We start from the raw sequence: 24,567 nt of genomic DNA, 5'->3' as shown, positions 1-24,567 counted from the left end.
TTGAGGAGAGCCATAAGATGAAATACTTAACCTCTTGACAAGGGATTGTTTCAGATCATACACATGACACAGATATAAAGATGACTGCCATTTCCAGTTGTATACACCTTGCCTGGAATGCAAGGAATGTCCAGATGTAAGAAGACCACCATATAAGGAAAAGACCCACTGGCCAAGCTAGAGGACCAACCCACAGATCAGATGACACCATGGATTCATGCACTGAAGTCAGACCCGTCCATCAACAGCAACACAGATCTCCCCATTGGCTAACCATGAACTGTCCCACTAAATGGGCATATCTGAACTTGTGTACGCCCCTAGCCTATATCAAGAGGACACATTCTCTGTACTCGCTCTCTTTGGTGCCATCTTTACTGTGATCAAGAAGACATTTCACATCCGACTGTGTCTGGTGTGATTTCTTTACGCATGCACTTGGTCTACACCAATTAGGCCAGGCAGTAGGCAACTAGTGATCTCTGGTTAAGAGTTCACCCTAACAATACTGCTCAAAAAAATAAAGGGAACACTTAAACAACAAAATGGTATTTTAGTGTTCCCTTTATTTTTTTGAGCAGTATATATGGGGACGTAGGAACTGATTAAAACCACCCTGGGGCTGTACATGTAAATTTCAATTAAAGTAGCTGCCCAATACCAGAGCCATTGCTAGCAGACAATATCACTCCTCACCCAGACACAAGCACCTAAAAGGAGATCAATGCAGCATGTGAAGCTCTTTCACATTTATATTGCACATATAGTCACAAATAGAAATAAAAACAGCACAAAGCTACCTGGTAAGCAATCAGTCTTAGAGCTTGTTCGCACGTAAATGCTGAAATTTCTGCAGCGATTTGACAGCACGTGCACTTCAAATCACTGCAGAAACACTGCGTAATGGATGCAGCGTTTCAGCAGATTACATGCCGATTTCATGCGCCAGGGATGCCGCCCCCACTATATACAGAGTGGGAGCTGCATCCAAAGCGCACAAAATAATTGACATGCTGCATTTTTGAACGCACGGATTTTAGTCCAAATGTTATCCTCCAAATCGCTGCGTTCAAAAAAGCAACGTGCGCAAGGATTATGCACAATCTACATAGATTGTGCTGGGGACGCAGGACGCATGTATTTACGCTGCAGTGTTAAACGCAGCGTAAATGCATGACATTACGCAATGTGCGCACGAGCCCTTAAGCTGTGTGCACAAGTTGCGTTTTTGTCTAATTTATTTCATGTTTTTTTGGGCACAGTTTTGTCACAAAACCTGAAGGATTTCCTGTTTCCAGCAAAGCTAATGAGAATTCTGAGGTCTCATGCACATGCTGAGTATTTTCTCCTTGCAGATTTGTTGCAGATTTAAATCTGCAGAATGTCAATTCTTTCAGCATTTTTGCTGCAGGATTCACCCATGGGAGAATCTGCACCAAAAACGCAGAAAGAACATGTCAGAGATAGATCAAAAATGTGGCAAAAACTCACATATTTTACTCTGCGTTTTCCCTACCAACAGATGAAGAATTGGTGCAGAGATCTCTGCCCCAAATACTTAATGTGAGCATGTACCCTAAGGCTATGTGCCCACGGCAGAAAGAAACTGTGGATTTTGTCGCAGAAAACCCGCAGATTTTCTAGATAAAATCCGCGTGTTTATGCAAGTACAGATGTGACGCCCTGGCAAAACCAGGTAGTCACAGAAAGAGTTAAACCTCCTTGGTACCACCTGATCCCACACTGGTCCAGTGAAGCAGCCGCACCTACCTCCCCCCCAGTGTAACAAAAGGAGCAGGAGGGGAGGAGTTGAGGCAGTCAGTGGAACGAGAAGGAGAAGAGAGCAGTCAGGGGTTGTGGCTCCTGGGCTGCTGGGAAAGTGGCGAAAGGAAAAGGCAGAGTCTTGGAGCTGAAGTGGAGAGTAGGCTCAGGGGTACCCGTAGTGGACCGGGGCAGGGTAGTGGCCCGCCGGTAGTGTGCCAGGGACCCCGGACTTGTGTAGAGAAGGACTTCCCCCATCCGAAACGGAGAAGGTGACTCATAGCTGGAGTGCAGGAGAGAGAGAGAGAGGGCCCTACTTCTTGTACCGGGTGTGGGATCCGAACACCACCATACCAAAGGCCTACGGACACCGGCAATTTCTGGTTAAGTACTGGACTCTGTGCTTCCTGACCCTACACATGAAAACAGCCTCATCCAACACCAGGACAACCGAACTGTGAGTTTCCTGCTCCCTGCAATCCCTGCCACCACCACAACTCCCAATTGGGCACGGTCCCCAGAGGCAGCGGCGGTGCCACCATCTCATCACCGCAACTCACAGGTGGCGTCACAGACAATCTCCTATGTACATATTCCCCTTTTTCTTTGTTGTGGAGCCTGGGATCACAGACCGGGTCACGCCACCGTGATACCTCTAGAAGCGACCCCATTGGCCCAGCTCTGAGTACCCCCTATCCCTGGGCGACACACAGACACTCCCCATGTTATCCTATGTGATTTGGGGAGTGCTGTATCAATGCTGTGGTATTTGAGTCTACAGAAAATGCTGCGGATTTCCCGCAGCCACATGTAACTGAATGTCCATTATTCATGCGGAATTATCTGCGGAATTCCAGACCCTCCACTATGGAGATACAGGGCGGGAATTCCGCACGAAATCCGCACTGTTTCTGCAGGTTTACTGCAACAACTCTGCAGATATACCGCAACGGAGCTGCGGATTTCGGAGAGTTGCTGCTTGAACCTGCGGAAATACCTGCAGAAAAGTCCCCAGGTACCATCTCCCCTGAGCACATAGCCTTACTGCCCCTGTCGCATGCATGCTCACAGATCAGCAGGATATATAAAGAAAAGCGTCACAAAACAGGAAACATGTAGAAATATGTTATTACTGCTGGTTATCATACCTTTCAGGCTTTGAAATTCCCTTTCCAGCTTTTTCCTAAGATCCATCTGTTCCACCAATAATTTCTGCAGCTCATCTGTAGTAGAATAATCAATTATAGAGAAAAAATCTAAAAACACACAAGAAAAAATTTTGGGGTTTTTTTTTGGGGGGGGGGAGGGGGGGTATTCTCCTGACAGTAATCCAGTGGGTGTAGGGAGTCTTAGCAGAAAAATCTTGGCACTAGCATTAGTATATGCTTGACATCCTTTACACATCAATTTAAAAAAACGCAGGTGTGGCACAACTCATTTTGACCATCTGTGTGGCCATCCATGTGTACGCATGTGTCATCCATGTGTAGCATCCACGTACCAGAAAAAAAAACACTGTAATTATTTTTTTATGTATTAAAGATGTGCAAAGATAGATAAATAAATAACTAATTGAAAAAAAGTTGTGGGTTCTCCCCTATTTTTGATAACCAGCAAAGGTAAAGCAGACAACTGGGGGTATTATCAGGCTGGGAAGGTCCATGGTTACTGGGCTGTTCCTAGCCTAAAAATAGCAGCCACCTCAGAAGTGGTGCATCACATTAGGTGCAATTCTTCTCGAGCTTCGCCTCGGCTCTTCCCAATTGCCCTGGTGCGATGGCAAGCGGGGTAATGGTTTATGAGGTTGATGTCAGCTGTATAGTGTGTATAGTGTCAGCTGCATCAAGTCCTGGTGTTAGCAATGGATATATGACTATCAGATCCCACCAGCACCCCCAATACTAATCCAGTATTAAAAAAAAGACACACAAACACAAAAAAGTTTTTTAAATAAATACTCCCCAAAACTTTACCTTGTTTACCATCTTATAAAAAATTAACCCCATATAGCTCTGACATAGACCACCAAATCCATCTCACGTAGAGCAGAGTGACCTGAAGTGACCTAGTGATCCGGTGACCCTGAAAAGCGGTAACATCACTGATATGACTGCTCTTCTGGAAGTGTCGGGTCTCACACAGTGCAACATGACCCGGAATTGCCTGTACTCAAAGCCTATGGGATATCAGAACGATGCTCCATAGGCTTTGTTCATCAGAGTGCATGTACTGCATTGGAGTAGCTGGTATTCTTTTTAATAATGTGGTGAACGAGGGTGAGGGTTGTTTTATTTCTCTGTGTTTTTTTTATTTTTATTACTGGGTTAGTAAGGGGTGTGTCTTATAAACACCTCTCCAATACTAACACGAGGGCTTGATGCCAGCTGACATTACACAGCTGGCATCAACCCCAACTACCAATACCCCGAGTGCCACTGCACCAGGGCAATTGGGAAGAGCCAAGACAAAGAGCCAGAATCACTAATGTGATGCGCCTTCTCTGGGGTGTCAGGACCTTCCCAGCCTGATAATATCATCCCGCAGCTGTCTGCTTTACCTTTGCTGGTTATCAAAAATGGGGGGAACCCATGTCATTTTTTTCAATTAATTATTTATTTGGCTTATAGCAGTAAAATCTATCTATCTATTTATCTGTCTATTTATCTATCTAGCTATCATTTTTACACATCTTTAACACATAAAAATCTTTAAATTCCTGAAAAAGATACAAAGATATATTTTACCTGTATCTAAATTCTTGAAAGCATTTAATTCTGGTCGGTGTCATATGAACGGCACACGGATGATACATGGATGTCATCCGTGTACTGTACGCGTTTTGCACAGACCTATAGACTTCTATAAGCCCTTGTCATACGTGTTGATGATAAAAACGGACATTTCTTTGAAGGGAGCTTACAAACAAATATGTGGATCACATGGACACATGGTCTGTGTGAAAACATAATGCTGTGAATATCAACACATGCATGTGAACGTGAACATGTATCTGGTACATGTGAAAACGTACACCACATGTACTGTAATCACAGACATGTGAAGGGGGCCTTACAGGGTATTACAGAAAGTCTCTGCCTTGATTTACGTGAACACAGTCTCTGTACAGTTTCTCATCACATCTAGAGTCCCACATCGTGTTTGCATGAATAGGTCGGTGGGTCAGCAGCAGAAAACTGCACTCACCTTTCGCCATGTTCTCAATGTCTTTTTCTACAAACTGGGTCCCAGTGACATCGATTGGACTGTCTTCCCCTGTTTGCGATAAACGAGAGCAGTAAGAATAATGCTGACTATAAAAATCACCTTTATGATCCACATAATATTACATGGAAGTGAAAAACAAATGTAATTGTATCCTGCAGCATATAATAAAACATATTCCCTCTCCAATTCTTCCAATGCATATTAAGTGGAAACTATGGCAACTTAAAATAACTGTCTGAACTGATTAACAGTGATGGGAATGGAGATTTGTCCCAGATGACATGTATGGGAAATATAACAAACAGCAATATTCAATAATAGATGTTACATTTGTATCTACATAGTAATATAATGATGCTACCTACATGCAGAACCTTTAAAAAGATCTTAAAAGCAGACTCGTGTACACCGAGGTGTGCTGTCTGAGTAACAGTCATACAGCACACTGACTAATGTAATTCAGTAGAGCTGCTTAGGTGACAGTTTTTCCCCCAGACAGAGTGTCTGCAAATACAAATAGCAGCCTGCACTATTCTACTAGAATTGAATGAGAATCACCAATACAAGTCTAAAGGGGGCTTTACACGCAACGACTTATCTGACGATAAATCGTTGGGGTCACGGATTTCGTGACGCACATCCGACGTCGTTAGCGACGTCGTTGCATGTAACAGCTACGAGCGAGTGTTTAACGATCAAAAATACTCACCTAATCGTTGATCGTTGACACGTCATTCATTTTCAAAATCTCATTGGTCGTGGTGGACATAGGTTGTTTGTCGTTCCTGAGGCAGCACACATCACTACGTGTGACACCCCGGAAACAACGAACAACAGCTTACCTGCGTCCTCCGGCAACGAGGTGGGCGTGTCGTTAATGTGGCTGCTCTCCACCCCTCTGCTTCTATTGGTGGCCTGCTGTGTGACGTTGCTGTGATGGCGCACGAACCTCCCCCTTAACGAAGAGCTTGTTCGCCGCCCACAACGACGTCGCTAGGAAGGTAAGTACGTGTGACGGGTGTTAGCGATATTGTGTACCAGAGGCAGCGATTTGCCCGTGACGCACAAACAATGGGGGCCGGTGCTTTGATGAGTGACATCGCTAGCGATGTCGCTGCGTGTAAAGCAGCCTTAAGGATGGATAACAAACAACCAAATCCCATACGGATTATTATTGATACATTGCAATTATTAACCTAACAATAGGTTACCATTCTGCCCTATTGTGTTATTTACACTGCCCTACCATAATGTTTTTATACTGCCCTACCATAGTCTTATTATACTGCCCGAGCAAAGTATTATATAGCCTTAACATAGTGTCCAGCCCTACCATAATGTTATTACCATACAGCTCTATCTTAGTATTATTATACTGCTGTACCATAGTGCTGTCATACCATAATCCTACCATACTGCACTACCATAGTGTCACCATATAGGTGTACCATAGTTTGCCATCCCCTACCATAGTGTTACTATTCTGATCTAGCAATATTTTACTATACTGTCCTACCATTGTGTTACCATACTGCTATAATATTGTGCTAATATACTGCCCGACCATCATGTTATTATATTTCCCTATTATACAGTAGTGTTACCACACTGCAAAACATAGTGCAATTATACTGCCCTAAAATAATGTTATTATGCGGTCTTGCCATGGTAATACTGTGGCGCCCCTGCAGTTTAAGTCGCCACAGGGTACTGCAGCTCAATTAAGCTGCAGTATTCATCTCGAGTAAGGAGGGGGTTAATCACCGGTGTTTCCACATTTACACTTTACATACAGTTTAGGTGCCTTCCCACTGGGGAGTGGACTAGGGTAGATAGGGGGTGGCCATCACGAAGCATGAGATTTAACCGGTCACTAGGACAACCACCTGGGGGGCGGGCACCACTTGGAGTAGAAGTAGGAGTAACCTTCACACAAACAGGCAGTCAAGTCAAGCCGGAGACTGGTAAGTATGAGTCTCCTGGGGAAGGGCGGTTCTGCCTGTTTTGGAGGGTAAACTTACCCCTAACCAATGTTTCCCTAAGAATAAGCCCTACCTCAAAAATAAGCCCTAGCCCTTTTTTCGGGGCAAAAAATAATATAAGACCAGGTCTTATTTTTGGGAAAATGTTACCATACTAACCTTCCATAGTCTTACCATACAGCTATACAGTATACAGCTATACAGTATGTTATCATACTGCTCTACCATACTGGTATTATATTGCCAAACAATAATGGTATTACACAGCCATATCATAGTGTAATTATACTGACATACCATAGTGTAATTATACTGCCATACCATAGTGTTACCATACTGCCCTACTCTAGTGTTATTATACTGGCTTAACATAGTGTTACCATTCGCTGTACCATAGTAATATTATACTTCCCTACAATAGTGTTACCTTTCTGTTTAACCATAGTATTATTATACTGCTCCACTATAGTGTTATTAGACTGTCCCAAAATAGTGTTACAATTCTGTCCTATCATAGTGTTATTATACTGCTCCCCCACAGCATTATCATACTGCCCTAACATATTGTTACCATTCTCTTCAACCATAGTTTTACCATTCTCCCCTACCATAATATTATTATATTGTTCTATCATTGTTTTATTATAATGTCTTACCATAGTATTATTTTATTGCCCTACCATAGTGTTACCATTTTCACCTACCATAATATTATAATACTGCCCTACCATAGTGTTATTATACTGGTCCACCATAGAATTATATACCCCTACCATAGTGTTATTATACTACCCTAGCATAGTATTATTCTACTGCCGTACCATAGTGTAATTATACTGCCGTACCATAGTATTATTCTATGGCCCTACCATAGTGCTATTATACAACCCTACCATACTGTTACCATATAGCCCTGTCATAGTGTTTTATTGCCCTACTGTACTGTTGTTACATTGTCCTACCATAGTATTATTATATACTCCTACCTTAGTGTTGCCATTTTGCTCTACTATAGTGTTATTAAATACCCCTACCATAGTGTTCTTATACACCATGTTCCAAATTATTATGCAAATGATATTTTTCTCTGATTTTCCTAAATGGTCGGTGCAAATGACAGTCAGTCTAATAAAAGTCATCACCCGTTAGAGTATGCATCGAATTTTATTGAAGAAATCTCTCAATGATAACAGGATAATCTTCAAAATAAAAAAAAAACCTCAAAATGCACTGTTCCAAATTATTAGGCACAGTAGAGCTTCTAAACATTTTATATGTTTTAAAGAACTGAAAATGCTCACTTGTGGAATTTGTGCTTTTTGTACCATGGAAGATAGTTGTCAGTCAGAAACTCTATATACTTTGCAGAGGTCATTTTCACACCTTCAGGAACCCTAAAGGGGCCTACCAGATGTCTCCCCATGATTCCGACCCAAAACATGACTCTTCCACCTCCTTGCCGACGTTGCAGCCTTGATAGGACATGGTGGCCATCCACCAACCATCCTCTACTCCATCCATCTGGACCATCCAGGGTTGCTCGACACTCATCAGTAAACAAGACTGTTTGAAAATTAGTCTTCCTGTATGTCTGGGCCCACTGCAACCGTTTTTGCTTGTGAGCACTGGTTAGGGGTGGCCGAATAGTAGGTTTATGCACCACAGCAAGCCTATGAAGGATCCTACACCTTGAGGTTCGAGGGACTCCAGAGGCACCAGCAGCTTCAAATATCTGTTTGCTGGTTTGTAATGGCTTTTTAGCAGCTGCTCTCTTAATCCGATGAACTTGCCTGGCAGAAACCTTCCTCATTCTGCCTTCATCAGCACCAACACGTATGTGCTGTGAATCAGCCACAAATCTCTTCACAGTACCATGATCACGCTTAAGTTTTCATGAAATATCTAATGTTTTCATCCCTTGTCCAAGGCATTGCACTATTTGATGCTTTTCGGCAGCAGAGAGATCCTTTTTCTTTCCCATGTTACTTGAAAATTGTGGCCTGCTTAATATTGTGGAACATCCAGTTTTCCTTTTATTGGGCTCACCTGGCAAACTAATTATCACAGGTATCTGAGATTGATTTCAGCGATCCAAAGAGCCCTGAGACACAATACCATCAATGAGCTTCATTGAAAAAAAAAAAAATAATCGCTATGACACTTAAATCCAGTTTGCATAATAATTTGGAACATGGTGTATATCCCTTCCATAGTATTATTATACTAGCTTACCATATTATTATTTATGCCCCTACCTTAGGGCGGCTTTGCACACTACGACATCGCAGGTGCGATGTCGGTGGGGTCAAATCGAAAGTGACGCACATCCGGCGTCACTTGCGATGTCGTAGTGTGTAAGTCCTAGATGATACGATGAACGAGCGCACAAGCGTCGTTATCGTATCATCGGTGCAGGCTCCGACTTTTCCATAGTGCCGGTGCTGCGACAGGTACGATGTTGTTCCTCGTTCTTGCGCAGCACACATTACTGTGTATGAAACCGCAGGGGCGAGGAACATCTCCTTACCTGCCGCCGGCCACAATGCGGAAGGAAGGAGGTGGGCAGGATGTTTACATCCTGCTCATCTCCGCCCCTCCGCCGCTATTGGCCGCCTGCCGTGTGACGTCGCTATGACGCCGCACGACCCGCCCCCTTAGGAAGGAGGCGGGTCGCCGGCCAGAGCGATGGTCGCAGGGCAGGTGAGTGCATGTGAAGCTGGCGTAGCGATAATTTTCGCTACGCCAGCTATCACAAGATATCGTACCTGCGACAGGGGCGGGGACTATCGCGTGCGACATCGCAGCATCGGCTTGCGATGTCGCAACGTGCAAAGCCTGCCTAAGTGTTGCCAATCTGCCCTACCACAGTATTATTATATTGCCCTTTCATAGTGTTACCATTCTGCCGTACCATTATATTTAGCTGTCAGTGACAATGTTATGAAGATGTAGTAAGTGATGATTTATTTAGTGTAGAGTAAGGTGTAGATGAAAACAATCATAATAAAGTATCTACTATGATAACACACTTGTTTTTGAAGCTTGAGTTGTACATGTATGACCAACAGAACAGATTTATAAAAGCTCCATCACTTTTAGTCTCATGAATATAATTGTTATCACAATTATAAAGTTGTTTAGATCATGAATGATCTCTGTCTATAGACGGCTCATGCCTAAATCATCCAATTCCTACCAATGACGTAGTGATTAACAGGGACTCAATCTAGATTTTTGGGAGAAGATGTACCTCGTGATGTATCTGCTACATTGACTATAGTTGGATGGGTCACTAAACCCTGGTTCCAGCTAAATATCACTCGACCCGATGGATACTCGTGGTGGATGGAATACGATTCAGACATGGGCATAATTGCCAAAATAAAGACTAAGATTCCTCATTCGGGCCCCATTCCCCATGATGGATTATGGTTCAGTCTTCAATACAATGGTGTTGGAAATTGTGGAGAAGACAATAACTGTTTCTATATACATACACATGACTCAACCAAGGACAATGAGACAGTATATCAGAAGGGTATTGAGGGCTGTACATCATCATTTATTAGACGGACTTTTAGGAGGGAGCGGGGTAGCTGTATCTCGGGTATGACCGGAAAACAAATGAACAATACGTGGTGTGCTCATAAAGTCATGAAGGGGCTTCTGAATCTGCTTTATTGTGTACAAAGTCAAACTCACTTTTGTATTTTCCCAGAGGGAGTGTTTTTGGTTTGTGGGAATCGTGCTCACAAGTGGGTGAGCCCTGACATGAGAGGGGTTTGCACACTTGCCAGACTTACACCAGCCACTTTCATAGTTCCTCATAGTGAAGTAGATGTAGCAGCTGTCCCAATTCATACCTTGTATAAACGAGCAGCAGATAATAAACCCCGGCCAAATGGTAGGCCTCATGTAGTAGAATTGGGAAAAGCAAATAAGGTATTTAGTGCTATTTTCATACACCCTTTCTTAATGCAAATGTGGGACAAGCTAGTAGAGTCCACTGACTACCTGGATGATCAAATTTTTCGGGTTCTTGAGATTCTAAATGCTACCAATGCTATACAAAAACAATTAATTGTAGTCACTAACCAGCATACTATAGTGCTAGACTTTGTGACAGCAAAAGACGGCGGAATGTGTCAAATAATTGGTCCTGCCTGTTGCCATTACATTGACCCTGCAGGCAACCTCCAGGTTAGAGCAGATATACAGAAAACAAGTGAACTTAGGGATAAATGGTTAAAAGAGCCCGATGCCAACAAGGACTCCTGGTGGGGAAATACATTTTCTTTTATGAATCCAGCCAATTGGTTTAAAGGCATAGCAGGTTGGGTTTCTGGCATTATACAAACCTGTATGCAAATATTGTTGTTCTGTCTACTGCTTTATATAGCTGTAAAAACATTGATATATGCATTACCTAAACTATTGAATAATGTATGTTCTAAGAGTCCCAGCATTGAACCCTCTGTAGTTTACTACGGACCCCAAATGGCCTCTGCTGACCGGGAGTAGGTGTCCACACTGAGGGTGGATGGGTGAAGTGGTAGGAAGACCCCTCATGGGTACTAGGCCCATGAGCCAGCAGCTCCTGTTTGGACGCCTACTGACCCTGTAGTGAAGGTTAAACCATTTACAAAAGGGGGAAATTGATATAGAAGGGTTAATAGTTTCTCTTTTTCTTTATTAAAGATTTATTGTTATTAGTAAGTATATCTGATGGTAGTTCATAGTCATTATGGAGCCTACGGAATAAGAGACAGACTCAAGGATTATTATGGTTTCTAAATGTTCTTCTTATCTCATATGCATGACTCTACATTTTTGTTTTGCTAAAACTTAAAGGTCATATGAACAATTAGTAAAGTTCAGCTCGAAGTTTTTTTCTTTTTCTTTTGCAATATCACATTGATCTGTAAATGGTATAAATAAACTGTACTTTGATGAAATAAACAGAAGAAATTGATCATGCCCACATGGATGCTGGTCTTTTCTCTCCGAGCGCTCGATCTTGATTAGGTCTGAAGAGGCCTAACTCAAGAGGACCTCACTGGTGATCCCATAAGCTGACTTGTGACAAAACAGAACAGCTACAACAACTGTAATACCACATCTGCCCCCATCTGCCTCTTCTCCGGAGAGGAGACCCTCCTAGCTTTACTATGTGCACTAAATAATATCAACTATTTCTCATTCTATTAGATTGCTCTCATGCTTCATATTCACTATAAGGATTACTCATCACAGTCTTATTAAACCGCGACAGCCCGATCCCATACAGATGTAATAGATGAAACGCCCACATACTGCCTGTAATACCGGGATCCCCCGAGTTACGATATTAATTGGCTCTGGGAAGAACATTGCTACATAAAATGTATCTTTATAATATTGACTGTAAAAATGAGTTCAGAAGCCCCAAAAGATATAAACACAAAACTAATATTAATAAGTCAGCACCTTATATCAGACATTAGAAAAAAGTGCAAAAAGCCGTAAACCACTTTCAGGGTCCAGTACAACGGGCAGGAGAGTAACATGGAGTCACCCTCAGCTGGGGCCAGAAGCAGCCGCTCATCCAGGGAATGGATATAGCTGCACAGGACGTGTAGTACTGCACCACAGCGTAGAGGGCGCCACTGTTTGTAGTGACGAGACCGTGCTGATTGGCTGCGTCCTCCTGTCATTCACGTGCCGCAGATCCGAGCTGTCTTAATGTGGTTTTAATTTCAAAGTCCCAAGAAAACCATTGAATGTTACAGATACTGTCTCCTGGGGTTAATGTGACTTGTGAAGACCATTGTATAAAGACATTAGGTTTTCACTCATCTTCCTAAAAAAAAAAATTAAGAAAAAAACTCTAGGTCCGGTATGTCTTTATGCTGCCATGTAAAAGTCTGGTAAAAAATACTCCTTATCTGGATCCTAGAATTTAAGAAATTCCAAAACAATCCAGCTGCTAAAATATAATTAATGAAATTAGGTGAAAGTGACGACTTAACTGAAATACAAGGTGGCCATAAAATAACCGAAGGTGTTTGGAGCCGTGTGCAGACTGACTCAGTGTACAGAATTGGCTGAAAATTGGTATGTGTGCTATTCAAGGCATGGGGAAACGGAAGGCATATTAAAAAAAATTATATTAAAAACTCCCCACCAAGTGAAAAAGTGGTGCTGTACAGTGAGCGAGCGGCCCAAAAACCGTGTGCCGATAATTGGAGATGTCTCATGTTCCGCAGACTAGCATAACTGTTCAATATGGGCGCCATCATGCATGGTGATCATGTTCATCCTATGCAGAACATGCTCGATGCTTGCATGTAATATGTCTGGTGGGATGCTGAGCATTTCCAAAATGAGGCGGTCTTTGAGGTCAGCCAGGGTGTCAACATTTCCTCTATAAACACACTCTGTCAAGTGTCCCTACAACCAGAAATCTCAAGGATTGAGATTGGGCGAACGCGGTGGCCATGCATTAGGGAAGGAGCGGCTCAAAATCCTGTCATCGGGAAAATGTGTATGCAGAATGCTCTTCACATGATTTGCGATGTGAGGAGGTGCTCCATCAAGCATGAAGGTGGTCGTCTGAAGACACTGCCCCTGATGGAGTTGCGGAACAACCACTGTTTCCAGCATTGTCTGGTATCTCGCTGCTGTCATGGAACAGGTAGCAACCCCAGTTGGTCTCATTTCTTTGTAAAAGAACGGTCCGAGGATGAATGATGAGGTGAAGCCACACCAAACTTTTGGCGAATGCAGCGGAAATCCCTTCACCGCATGCAGATTTTCAGAGCCCATATGCGACAGTTTTGTGTGTTTACCGTTCCATTCAGGTAAAAATGCACTTCGTCGCACCACAGAACATTCCATGGCCAATTGCCATCCATTTTCACTCTTGCCAGAAACATGAATGCAAATGTCATGCAGGTATCATTGTTACGAGGAAGAAGTTGTTGATGATGGCTAATTTTGTATGGGTATGCCCGCAAGACCTTTCGGAGAACTTTCCACACTATGTTGTACGTGGGCCCAATTGCCTGGAAACACTGCGTGCACTGCTGTTCCCGGCTGAGTTGTTCGTGCTCTGTTCCACAATGGCAGTGGCAATGTCCTCCACAACCTCTCTGATTACCGGCCGTCGCCCGCTCCCTGGCTGAACACTCAGTAACCCTGTTGCCTCAAAACATGTTATCATCTGCCTCAGCGAATTGACAGCCATTGGACCGCTATGTGTGTGAAGGTCTTTCAAACAATGAAAGGCTCTCAGTGCAGCTGTAGCATTTCTGACATTCTCATAAAACAACCGCACTAACAGCGCATGATCCGGCAAAGATACAGACATCTTGCAGACTGAGTTGGAAGGTGCGCTCACTATACAGGGCCATTTTTTGACTTGGTGGGGAGTTTTCGTATAAAAAAATGCTTTAGATGCCTTCCGTTTTCTCATGCCTTGAATAGCATACATACCAATTTTCAGCTAATTATGTCCACTGGGTCAGTCTGCACACAGCTCCAAACACCTCAGGTTATTTTATGGCCCCCTTGTATTATCCTAAAAGCCTAAAAAAATTCAAAGATGATCTGGTTATTATTTGGTGAACACAAGAGTTAAACAAGAAGATTTGAAGGACCCTGGTCCAACAAGAACATTGGCATTCTGTGGCCACTGGACCAAAGGCCTGCAAATGACCATCATTTGTGCCGAAAGGTGGCTTTACACGCTACGAGATCGCTAAAGCGATCTCGTTGGGGTCACGGAATTGTGACGCATATCCGGCTGCTTTAGCGATGTCGTTGTGTGTGACACTTATGAGCGATTTTGAATCGTCGCAAAAAAGTTCAAAATCGCTCATCGGTGACATCACCCCCTATTGCCAAGTATCGTTGCTGTTGCAGGTACGATGTTGTTTGTCGTTCCTGCGGCAGCACACATCGCTATGTGTGACGCCGCTGCAACAACAAACATCACCTTACCTGCGTCCACCGGAAAAGGAGGAAGGAAGGAGGTGGGCGGCATGTTCCGGCCGCTCATCTCCGCCCCTCCTTTTCTATTGGGCGGCGGTTCAGTGACGCTGCTGTGACATTGCTGTGACGCTGAACGAACCTCCCCCTTAGAAAGGAGGCAGTTCGCCGGTCACAGCGACGTCGCAGAGCAGGTATGTGCGTGTGACGTTGCTGTATCGAGAATGTTCGCTACGGCAGCTATCACCACATATCGGCTGTACGATGGGGGCGGGTGCTATAACGCTCGATATCGCTAGCATCGGCTAGTGATGTCGCAGCGTGTAAAGCCCGCTTTAGGCTATGTGCGCACTTTACGTCAAAGTAGTTGCAGTTCTAAACGCATCCTCTGGCAGAAATGTTTTTTTGTCAAATTTGGATCGGATCCATATTGACTACAAATACAATGCTAAATAAAGTTTAAACATACAAACACTATAAAAAAAAAAGGGAAAAAAATGATAAGAAATATCAATATTAAAATCATACAAAAAATGGCTTATTTTATTAAAATGATAACTTTGTGTAAATATTTATGCATACAATTACATTTATTTAAGGATTTTCAGACATTTAATTGTCGGACTATGTGTGTGTGTGTGTGTGTGTGTAAAGGGACATATTATGCCATTAATATTTTGTCAAAAACGCATGCATTTAATTGGTCCAAAAAGCATGTTTTCTGCATCAAAAAAGCTTGTGAAACGCTAGAATTTTGAAGTAGATTGTGTTTTGCAAATTCTCATTGACTCCAATGTTAGCAAAACGCTGCCAAAATGGCAAAAACAATTGACATGCTGCTTCTTTAAACACTGAGTTTTTGACAAAATTTCTGCAACTAAAACGCTGCGTTTTTAAAAGCATAGTGCACACAGCAAATCCCTATTTCCCATAGACTTTGCTTGAAAATCAAAACGCATGCCTTTTGGCATTAAAACGCTGCAGTTCAAAACGCTGCGGAAACGCAGGTAAAAACACAAAGTACGCACATAGCCTTATCCTGCAAAGATGCTGTCAGGCCAGGCTTACTAATCAGAAGAGGCAGCAGGGTTGTCAACAGGTGGAGGATCTCAGGGTTGGGGTACGCTCACACGAGCATGAAAAACGGACGAGTGCAATGCGAGAAAATCTCGCATTGCACTCTGACCAATGTTATGCGGGCTTCATACGGTACGATCTATCGTGCGATTGCACGAGCGATCGTACCCACCCCCGTCGTTTGTGCGTCACGGGCAATTAGTTGCCCGTGGCGCACAAAAACGTTAAACCCCGTCACACGTACTTACCTGCAGAGCGACCTCGCTGTGGGCGGCGAACATCCACTTCCTGAAGGGGGAGGGACGTTCGGCGTCACACAGCGGCCGGCCAATAGAAGCGGAGGGGCGGAGATGAGCGGGACATAAACATCCCGCCCACCTCCTTCCTTCCGCATTGCCGGCGGGAGCCGCGGGACGCAGGTAAGCTGTGTTCACCGTTCCGGGGGTGTCACACGGAGCGATGTGCGCTGCCCCGGGTACGATGAACAACCGGTGCCATTAAAAATAAACATTTTTTTAAAAATAAGCGACGAGTACACGACTCACGATTTGTGAGCGATTCTGCGTCGCTCGGAGGTGTCACACGAAACGACGTCGCAAGCGATGCCGGATGTGCGTCACGAAAACCGTGACCCCGACGATGCATCGCGCGTTTTCTGTGAGAGCCGTATCCCTGGCACCCATTCAAGTCTGTGGCTGTGAGAGAAACATCAGACTGCACTCGGCTGTTGTCCCAGTGCAGTGCGATATACGCACAGGCTGACAATGGAGGAGATGGGGAGATTAACCCCTCCCTCTCCTCCACAGCGCCCGCCCTCATCTTCACAGCTGTGACCCGATTGCAAGATCGGATCGGATCGCATGACACTCGGCTCACGCTCGCAGCACAGCCTGAATTGGGGGTCATTGGCACATCGCATCCGATGCTCTCGCATCAGATACCATATGATCGTGTGACTTCAGCCTTAGCGTATGTTCACATGTCGTGTTTTTAAAGGGGAATTTTTACGCAGCTTATTTTATGCAGCATTTTTAATAATTTATAAAATATTTGAAATCTCATGCACATGCTGGGGGGTTTTCTGAGCGTATTTTGAGCTCTGATGTGTTTTTTCCAAGACACAGGATGTCAATTCTCTCTGCGTTTTTGCAATGCTTTCCACTCAAAAGATTGTAAAAAAAATAAATACAGGTAAAAACGTGATAAAAATGCACATATTGTATGCAGTGTTTTTTCTGACACCCCTCTGGTTGTTGGTACAGACAATAACACAATGCAAAAACGCAATGTGTGAACATACCTTTAGGGTACTTTCTTATGATTGGTGTTACTCGTTTAGGCTATGTGCGCACGCTGCGTTTTTTTGATGCTGCGTTTTTGTGCGCTTTTGGCCGATAAAAACGCACAAACACGCACCCGCGTCGAACAAACCCGTCAAAAAACGCATGCGTTTTTACCGCGACTTGGTGCGTTTTTGGCTGCGTTTTGCTGCGTTTTTGATGTCTGCGTTTTGCTGCGTTTTTCCAATGCATTGCATGGGGGGAAAACGCAGAAAAACGCAGGAAAGAATTGACATGTCCATTTTTTTTTTCAAGCTCAAAAACGCAGCTTAAAAAAAAAGTTGTGTGAGGACAGCAAAAATGGAAAACTCATAGACTTTGCTGGGGAAGCAAAGTCATGCAGTTTTGAGGCCAAAAACGCACCCAAAAAACGTGCAAAAAACACCGCGAAAAACGCACTGTGCGCACATAGCCTTACTGTGTATTTTCGCTTCATCCAAGGTGCTGTGTTTTACAGTTCCAGCAAAGTGGATGTGATTAATCAAACTCTCCTGCACACTTTGCTTCTTTTTTTACGCCTCGTAAACTAACCTGTGGTGCATTTTTCCAAGCCAAAGCCTGTAATTATTTTTGTGGGAAAGCTCAATTTTCTGTGCGGATTTTCCCCACAGATTTGCATTAGATGTGGAAAATCCACAGGTAAAAGATATACGGTATGTGTTTTTGGATGGCGCAAATGCACTAAAGACGCATGTAATCCGCACCTAATGATGTCTATGCCAGGACGTTTCAAAAACAAAACCGCTTCATTTAAAGGATGACACAACAAACAGACAAAAAAAGCAGCGTAAAAAACTAGTTAAAAAAAGTGTCAAAAACTAGATTAAAAAATGCAGCATCAAAAACCGCTTTATTTACAGGATGACACACCAAACAGAGACAAAAAAGGCAGCGTAAAAAAACTAGATAAAAAAAAACAGCATCAAAAACTTGACAAAAAATCCAGCATCAAAAACCGCTTTATTTACAGGATGACACACCAAACAGAGACAAAAAAAGCAGCGTAAAAATAGATAAAAAAAACAGCATCAAAAACTAGATAAAAAATGCAGCATCAAAAACCGCTTTATTTAAAGAATGACACACCAAACAGAGACAAAAAAGCAGCGTAAAAAAACTAGATAAAAAATGCAGCATCAAAAAACGCTTTATTTAAAGGATGACACACCAAACAGAGACAAAAAAAGCAGCGTAAAAAACTAGATAAAAAAAAACAGCATCAAAAACTAGACAAAAAATGCAGCATCAAAAACACAATATAAGAAATGCAAGTAAACTAAACAGCGGAGATGATTGAGAAATTCTGCAGCTTCAAAAACTTAACTGATCATGGGAAAGTAAATTTATGGTCCGGTGGCCACAAATTCCAAAGTGTCTGTTGAATCAATGTCCGATGAAAATTTTAGCTCATAAAATAAGTCGATACCATAAACATATTTCTGCAAGGATGTTTTGCAAAAACCTTTGCCTAGTGTTCCAACTTCCCAGTATATGAGAAGTTACAAATATCTTCTAATAATTATTTTATAGCAGCAATACTATTTATGAAATGCAAATGATCTCCCTATAAAGTCTGTAATAAAGACTCATTAAAAAATAAACATGTTGAATACCATTAGGTTTATTACATTAGTACATTACATCAGATGAGGTATTAGACAATCAGCTTTGCTCAGAATACACTTCTGCATATTTTCATCAGTCTTTCTTTTCTTTTAAGGAAATTCTTGCTTCGTTAGTCGATTGTTTTTTGATATCGTAAATGTTTAATAGCGAATCACAGAGAATTGTCTGGTGGATTCGTGCGGTCTAGACCTAGTATACCACTGTAGGCAAAGTCCAATAGTTTGGGTGCAAAAACGTCTTGCAGGAGCAGCACGCTCAAGTAAGATCCATATTCCCATGAAAGGTTATTCTTTAAACAATTGAGTTACTTATTTAAATATTTATCCAGTGAAAGCTGGAGGGGACAAGCTGTTTTACTGCTGATTTAAATCGATTGTGAATAAGAAGTGCCAAAGATGTATTATTAATGTGGGCATTAAACGGGAAGATGGGGTAATGCGCACATTTTATGGGATTGGTAGGTAGAGCACAAACTGCTCATTTATTCGACAAGTGGGAAAGGAACATTCACAATGTGTGAGGATGGTACATTAGCAAGATATACTGCGCGGGGCCAGAGATAGCACCTACCTCTGTCAGTGTGTACGGGGCTCGTGTGAGATATATGACTCCTTTGGTCTTGGAATGACTTCCTGCTTTCCAGATCTTCAGCGGTTGAATGACTGTCTTCTGAATCTTGCTCTTAAAAAAGCAATAAACAAGGTTTCAACTGTAGGCGAGCAGACAATATACATCTGACCCACATAAAATTACCAGGAGCTTCTCTACACTGCGGCGCTCCTCACTAGATCCCCGGAATATATATAGCGTTTCACCACCAACGTATAACTGACAAGCTTATGTGTATTTTGTACTTCTGCGAACATACAACTGTATTCACAGACACACAACTATATATATTTATAAAGACAAGAAAAGCGCAGTCTGCAATGTTCTACAAAAAAAATACCTCAACCCTAAAGGAAACCTTAAGGGTTCTATTATAAGTCAATGAGGATTTGATTGCCTCCGTTTGCCTGTTATGGCTTAGTTATGTACAGAAGCCATGGAGATAAAACTGTGAACGATTATAGGAAATTTTAAGAAATTAGCAATAAAGCAAGAGGATACCCTAGTTCCTCTGAAGTCTATAGGGGGCTTTACACGGTAGCGATATCGCTAGCAATTTGTAGCGATAGCGAGCGTGTAAGTACCCGCCCCTGTCGCGCATGCGATTGTTTGTGATCGCTGTCGTAGCGAACATTATCGCTACGGCAGCGTCACACATACTTTCCTGGTCGGCGGCGTCGCTGTGACTGCCGAACAATCCCTCCTTCAAGGGGGAGGGACGTTCGGCATCACAGCGACGTCACCGCAACGTCACTAAGCGGCCGGCCAATCAAAGCGGAGGGGCGGAGATGAGCAGGACGTAACATCCCGCCCACCTCCTTCCTTCCGCATTGTGGCCGGCGGCAGGTAAGGAGACGTTCCTCGCTCCTGCGGTGTCACACATAGCGATGTGTGCTGCCGCATGAGCGATGAACCACCTGGATAAACAACCCTTACCGATTTTTGAGTTTGGGATGACCTCTCCATGGTGAACGATTTTCACCATTTTTGAGGTCGCTTAAGGTCGCTGGTCAGTGTCACATGCTGCGATATCATTAATGACGCCGGATGTGCGTCACTAACAACTTGACCCCGACGACAAAACATTAACGATATCGTAGCATGTAAAGCCCCCTTAACAGTGTGGCTGCAGAAGATTAGATTGAAACCTCTGTATGGATCGTATCAGGAGAGATAAAGTGCCAAAAAGAGGGAAAATAATCAATTCTGCGCTCACTAAATAGCAAAGCTCAATCTGAGTTAACACTAAGGGGTACTTTGCACACTACGACATCGCAGGTGCGATGTCGGTGGGGTCAAATTGAAAGTGACGCACATCCGGCGTCGCAGGCGATATCGTAGTGTGTAAAGCCTTTTTGATATGATTAACAAGCGCAAAATCGTCGTAATCGTATCATCGGTGTAGCGTCGGTCATTTCCATAATTGGAAATGACCGATCTTACGATGTTGTTCCTCGTTCCTGCGGCAGCACACATCGCTGTGTGTGAAGCCGCAGGAGCGAGGAACATCTCCTACCCGCGTCCTGCGGCTCACACCAGCTATGCGGAAGGAAGGAGGTGGGCGGGATGTTTACGTCCCGCTCATCTCCGCCCCTCCGCTTCTATTGGCCGCCTGCCGTGTGACGTCGCTATGACGCCGCACGACCCGCCCCCTTAATAAGGAAGCGGGTCGCCGGCCAGAGCAATGTCGGAGGGCAGGTGAGTGCATGTGAAGCTGGCGTAACGATAATGTTCGCTACACCAGCTATCACCATGATATCGCAGCTGTGACGGGAGCGGGGACTATCGCGCACGGCATCGCAAGCATCGGCTTGCGATGTCGTAGTGTGCAAAGTGCCCCTAAAATCTACGTTACCATGTGTGTGACTTTAGGTGTCACTTGTGACGCTGTACAGATGTAATTCCTAAGCAGCATGCAGATGATGTAGCAGAAAGTGGAGATTGTCCATCTAGTGACATGAAACGTGACTAGCCCGATGTCCAATAATCCGCTGTAACGGGTACATCCAATGTCAATGAGTGTGGAGTCCCAGATCAGTGTAGTTATGGAGATCAAGGATAGGGTTTATGGTACACTAGAAAATATGGGTGCTCAAGAAGGTTTCAAACCCATCATTACATAAAAAGAAATCTTGGGTGTGCCACGTTCTCTTTTGATCTATGGAGATCCTAAGACATTACGGACGGTAACATTCCTGATGATAGCATGATCATGTTTCTGGTGTTGGCGTGTGACATCACTTAACCACAGAGTAAAGTAACTGGTGAGAACCAAACATCCCACGCATTTTAGAAAAGTTATTTTTTCCAAAACACATAGGCCGTTTGGTTCTTATAGGCCACTCTGTGATTAGGTGACATCACATGCGACCTCCAGGAACACGAGCATGCAATGTTACCGTCCGGAGAGCCCCTGGATCTCCATAACCACACTGATCTGGAACTCAACAGTCAACACTCGACACTGGATGTATCCATTACAGCAGATTATTAGACATCGGGCTAGTCACATTTCCTGACACTAGACGGACAATCTCCACTTTCCGCTTCATCATCTGCATGCTGCTTAGGAATTACATTCAGGCAGCGTCACAAGGGATACCTCAAGTCACACACATTATAACATGTATGTTAACCCAGATTCAGCATTCCTATTTAGTGAGTGCAGATATTATTATATTACCTCTTTTTGGCAAATTTTAATGTTTTGATTTATTTTTAATATTACACTATAATGCAAAGAGACAATTCATAGTGACAAATATGCAACCACATCTGGAAGAGGGGAGATTACTTTAGTTCAGCAATGTACATTGTATGTAAGGGTGCTTTAAAATTCCCTAATCCTAACTTCAATAGTATAAAAAAAAAGAGGGAGAGGGAGAAAAAGAAAGAGAGAAAGGGAGAGAAGGAAAGAGAGAGAAATGTGTGGTGAACAAAAGCTTCATTAATCTGAACACATCTCTATGGGGAAAAAAAACAGTTTTGCATTGGCAAACATCCTCTAGCATCCGAACAACAGAAAAAACATATCTGAATGTTTGTCTGATTGTAAAGAATTCTTCAAGACTCACGTTCGACCTCATTCAGACTTTCACACATGTCCTATCCATTTTCTTCACACATACAACACGTACCCATTACCATTATAGTCAAATGGGCTGTTCACATGTCTTTGTGTCTGTTAAAAACACATACAGCTCACGGATGGTGTCTACACTGTGTGCAGAATTAGAATGGCCAGCACTTGCGCAGAACGGTGGAGGCAGAGGGGAAAGCGCGGGCACGAGATTATGGGCGGGTACTTGCTGATGACAATCACAGCGCCGCCCATAATCTCTTGCCTGCGCACACGTCACCAGCGGTCACACTGTGCTCAGTGCTCAGTCCCGTGAGACTGGCACTGGGCATGCGCGGGGACCGCTGGAGCACTGGGCAGCGTCATCAGCTATTGAAAGGAGCGATGGGAGACGGCATAAAGGACCAAGAGGGAGAATACCGGACGCCAGAAAGCCCGCCCCCGTGACTATAAAAAAAGATTGCCATACAAAAAGGTAAGACTTTATAAAGTCTTTATTTTGGTCTCACAGGGGGCACAATAACAACAGGACCTTGCTAGAATGCAGCCCAGGAGCTGCAGAGGGGGAATCTTTTAGGTTTTGTGCAAAATTTCTGCTGACAGGTTCCCTTAAAAAAAACAGCCTTTTACTCTACCAACAAAGTGAATTAAATTTCTTAAATCTCATGCACATGGCTCCTATTTTTTTCTTGCAGATTGTCAATTCTTTCAGCATTTTTTAATTCTTTTTCACCCAGTCAAATTAATGACAAAAAAAATCCAAAAACATAAAAACGCATGCAAAAAGATGAGTTTACGCAGCGTTTTTCCATGCAACACTCCAGTGTTTGCCACAGATTTTTTTGCTGTAAATGCTGACTTTGTGCACATACCCTAACTGTACCATGTGCACGGTGGCACGGTGGTCAGCACTGTTGCTTTGCAGTGCTGGGGTCCTGGGTTCAGATTCCCCCAAGGACAACATCTGCAAGGAGTTTGTATGTTCTCCCCGTGTTTGTGTGGGTTTCCTCCGGGTTCTCTGCTTTTCCCCCCACGCTCCAAAGACATACTGATAGGAAATTTAGATTGTGAGCCCAAATAGGGACAGCGATGATTACATCTGTACAGCTGTATAGAATTAATAGCAGTGAATAAAATAAATAAAAAATTTCAAGTATAGGAAATCATAAGCCAATTTCTCCACTGAAAACAACCATCTGGGATTAAATTGTTTTAAGATGCCATCACACCTTCAATGGTAGTCGTCACATCTACTCTTCCCATCATATCCATACGTTGTTGAGAAGGAAATAAAACAATGAAAAAGGTTCAAACATGTTGAAATGAAACATGCCTGCCTGACTTTTTCCGCATAACATTAGCCATTTGGGAAACATGTGATACTCCAAAACACATTAGATTGTCAGCTTCGAGGTGTTATGCTGACGTTCACCTTCTGTGTATGAGCACCCTCAAACTAAACCAATGTATCTCTCAACTGATGGAAAGACAAATAAAGCTGGCTTCCATCGCCTTCATAGCAGTGTGTAATGTAATGTAAGATTGCTAGCCAGGATGTGTACCCCCCTCATCCTCAACAGTGATGATTATGAAGGTTCTAGGCACCAGAGGTCCGTTTTCAATATTCTGTCCTTTTTACATTCATTTTAATTATGATTATACATTTTGATTGTACAGCTTTCTGGACATTAATCTCTGTGGATGCCAGAAGTGATCTGGTATTCAAAAACCTGGTTGAACTTAAGGGAAAACTGTTCTCCTTACGGAGACTGTCACACCATTCCAGCATGCCAATGGTGAGGAGACTTTAAGCCGCAATGAGCATAGGGGAAATATGCAAATTGTCTCTTCAGGGAGGGAGAGAGAGGGATTAGTGTCTAATGGGAAAACTATTTTCCTT

The 24,567-nt window shown here is 43.3% G+C and overlaps 1 protein-coding gene across 1 annotated transcript in view; it reads right to left on the bottom strand.

Annotated features, from left to right (window-relative positions):
• SKOR1 (SKI family transcriptional corepressor 1) overlaps positions 1-24,567 on the bottom strand; it is a 52,530-nt gene that overhangs the window by 7,518 nt on the left and 20,445 nt on the right. Inside the window, exons 4-6 of the mRNA XM_075342867.1 lie at positions 19,550-19,660; positions 4,966-5,034; positions 2,910-2,984 (exon numbers count right to left, since the gene is read on the bottom strand). Coding sequence (XP_075198982.1) covers positions 2,910-2,984; positions 4,966-5,034; positions 19,550-19,660 — 255 coding nt within the window. The remainder of the gene's footprint in view (positions 1-2,909; positions 2,985-4,965; positions 5,035-19,549; positions 19,661-24,567) is intronic.

Source organism: Anomaloglossus baeobatrachus, chromosome 4, assembly GCF_048569485.1.
Source record: "Anomaloglossus baeobatrachus isolate aAnoBae1 chromosome 4, aAnoBae1.hap1, whole genome shotgun sequence".
NCBI classification, from domain to species: domain Eukaryota; kingdom Metazoa; phylum Chordata; class Amphibia; order Anura; family Aromobatidae; genus Anomaloglossus; species Anomaloglossus baeobatrachus.
The sequence above is the reverse complement of the archived record's forward strand: the minus strand, read 5'-3'. Positions and strand labels throughout refer to the sequence as shown.